The 2,492-nt window shown below is 37.0% G+C and overlaps 1 protein-coding gene across 1 annotated transcript; it reads right to left on the reverse strand.

Annotated features, from left to right (window-relative positions):
• Positions 1 to 1,184: 1,184 nt before the first annotated feature.
• On the reverse strand, positions 1,185 to 2,210 carry LOC113507656. The gene has a single exon (XM_026890555.1). The coding sequence runs from the start codon at positions 2,208 to 2,210 to the stop codon at positions 1,185 to 1,187; it is 1,026 nt and encodes a 341-aa protein (XP_026746356.1).
• Between the last annotated feature and the right edge of the window lie 282 nt (positions 2,211 to 2,492).

Genomic DNA, 2,492 nt, shown 5'->3' on the forward strand with positions numbered 1-2,492 from the left:
AATATATTAGACCAATCGGTTTCACGCAGTTCCTGATTAATCAAGTCATAATCGGCTTTGTGAAAGTTAAACCTTGTTATTTTATCACGTGGCAGCAATAATATAGGTTTGTAGGGAATAGTAGCACAAAGAGGAGGATGATAATTATCTTGGGGCAATAAAATAGATGAAGGTACTTGAACACAACAGCGGTCATTAGAAATTATTAAATCAAGAATACGCCCCTTACAATTGCGAAAGTGGTTAAACTGGGAAGCATTTAATAGGGAAATAAAATTTTCCAAATGTCTACTAGCTATCGAAGTTCCATTACTATAAAAAGTCCCGGAAATTTCATTATTATCACATGGAACCCAAGTGATATCAGGTAAATTATAATCGCCAAACAAGTAAACCTTGCCGGAAACCATCCCCTCCAAAGTACTAAAAAGGTTCTCCAGGTAAGTGCAATAACTCTCGTCTGATAACTTAGGTGGAATGTAAGTTGCAACAAAGTAATACTTTTCGCGGCCGTCTCCGGGAAGCTGTACAAGTATGTGTTGTATATGAGGATTTCTAGAAAAATCGAGTTGCACGCATACAGCATTGAGCTTTTTTAAGACAGCAACGAGTACTCCGCCACCCTCTTTTTTGTTTGTCGCAATGCGATCTCGGTCACATCTAAACACAACATAACGATCATCAATGTATTCGCTATCAAATATATGTGATGTAAGCCAAGTCTCAGTCAGAACAATAATATCATAAGAGTTGCTTAGAATATTCATGTACAACATATTAAGTTTCGTGCGAATACCCCTGCAATTCTGATAATATACTATCAAATTATCTAACATTGTAAAAATATCGACATAAGGAAATATAATTTAACATAATCTGAAGAATGCAATATAATATTATTCTTACATAACAGGTTACAATTAGCAATATCGGCCGAACCCCGATTTAAATTATGCAAAAAGCTATGCAATATGTAAGTAAAAAGCTGTGTAATAACAAATACATTAGCCCCCACACACCGCTCAAAGTCCCGCATACTAAAATATAAATGTTTATTTTTAATAAGCAAAGCTACATAATTGCCAAGAGAAGACTCAACCAGACAATAGAAATAATTGCAAAATGAACGTATTATAATAGTTATAAGAATCATAATAATATGACCGTAACAATAAGTCATAATTTTAAGACTGTTGACTGTCACTATTATACGATTTTGTTGATCCATTGCCAGACTTAATCTTCTTGATATCACTTGATGAGTGTATCGCCATTGCCGCAGTAGAATCCGTTTCACGTACAAGGATTGTGCCATGTTTGACCCACACATACTTAAATGCATGTTTTCTGGCCGCTTCCCGGGTCTCTCGAAATAATTGTTTTTTTTTCAGCGTCAAATGCTCGTGCATATATATACGATGCGAGTTGCCAGATAGTCCTAACTGATCCGAGTTAATACCTTTTGCTAATCGAAAAGCACTAAGCAAGTTGTCTCTGAGTATGCGAGAGCTTAATTTGATAATTATATTTTTCGGCTTGTTATTGTCCTTATGCGCATGAGGTACGCGGTGTATGGCGATAATATCCTTCTGCTGTAGTGGAAAATTTATTTTTAAACAGACATTTTCTATAATTGTAATCAAGTTTTCATTGCGTTTATCAGGCAGATTACATAGTTCGACATTGCAATTTCTGGCCTGCTGCTCCAAAGTATCCATTTTCATTTCAATCGCTGACAATGTACTGCATACTAGGTCGGAGCTTATACCTTGCGTACAAAGAGAATTAATTTTTGTTCGAAAATCCCCCTGCTCGTCCACAGCGTGTTGGAGGGAGGTTTTTAGCTGCGTCACTTCTTGGGTCAACGCCATGTGGTTTTGGCTCAGATCAGATACCTTTTTTCCAAGACTTGAGTAATCTGATTTAAGAGAGTTGAGTTCAGTTGTTATATTAGATGTGACTAAAGTAACGGCAGCGAGGTCCGACTGAATATTAGTTATTTTATCAGTTATTAACTTCAAAGTCCCATCCAGGTCGCTCCGCAGTAGGTCAAATTTTAGATTAATATCTGCAGAAAGCTTATTAATAGCCTCGGTGATCTCAGACTCAGGTTGTTTACGCTTACGTTGTGTTACATTCTCTCTAGTCGTCGGTGCAGTAACAGTAACAAGATCTGACTCAGAGTGACTTTTAGTTGGTGAGCGTAACATATTCAAATATCAAAGTAACTTCACGCCACAGGTGGACAAGTATTTCGCAAAGAGCGACTCACTAAGAGTTGGCTCAATGGTACCACACGTCGACTGTCGTGCAAGGTATCAGAGGTTCGAACCTCACCGGTGGCTGCGACTTTTTGAATGATGTTTAATGTAACCAATTATCTTAAATACAGTACATACATCTATTGATGGCTAAGTAATATATAAAGCTGAAGAGTTTGTTTGTTTGAACGCGCTAATCTCAGGAACTACTGATCCAAATTGAAAAATTAT

Source organism: Trichoplusia ni, unplaced genomic scaffold, assembly GCF_003590095.1.
Source record: "Trichoplusia ni isolate ovarian cell line Hi5 unplaced genomic scaffold, tn1 tig00003014, whole genome shotgun sequence".
In the NCBI taxonomy this organism is placed as follows: domain Eukaryota; kingdom Metazoa; phylum Arthropoda; class Insecta; order Lepidoptera; family Noctuidae; genus Trichoplusia; species Trichoplusia ni.

What these genes read in the sequence shown, in the direction of transcription:
- LOC113507656 (XM_026890555.1), bottom strand. Translation starts at nt 2,210, where the DNA reads ATGTTACGCTCACCAACTAAAAGTCACTCTGAGTCAGATCTTGTTACT.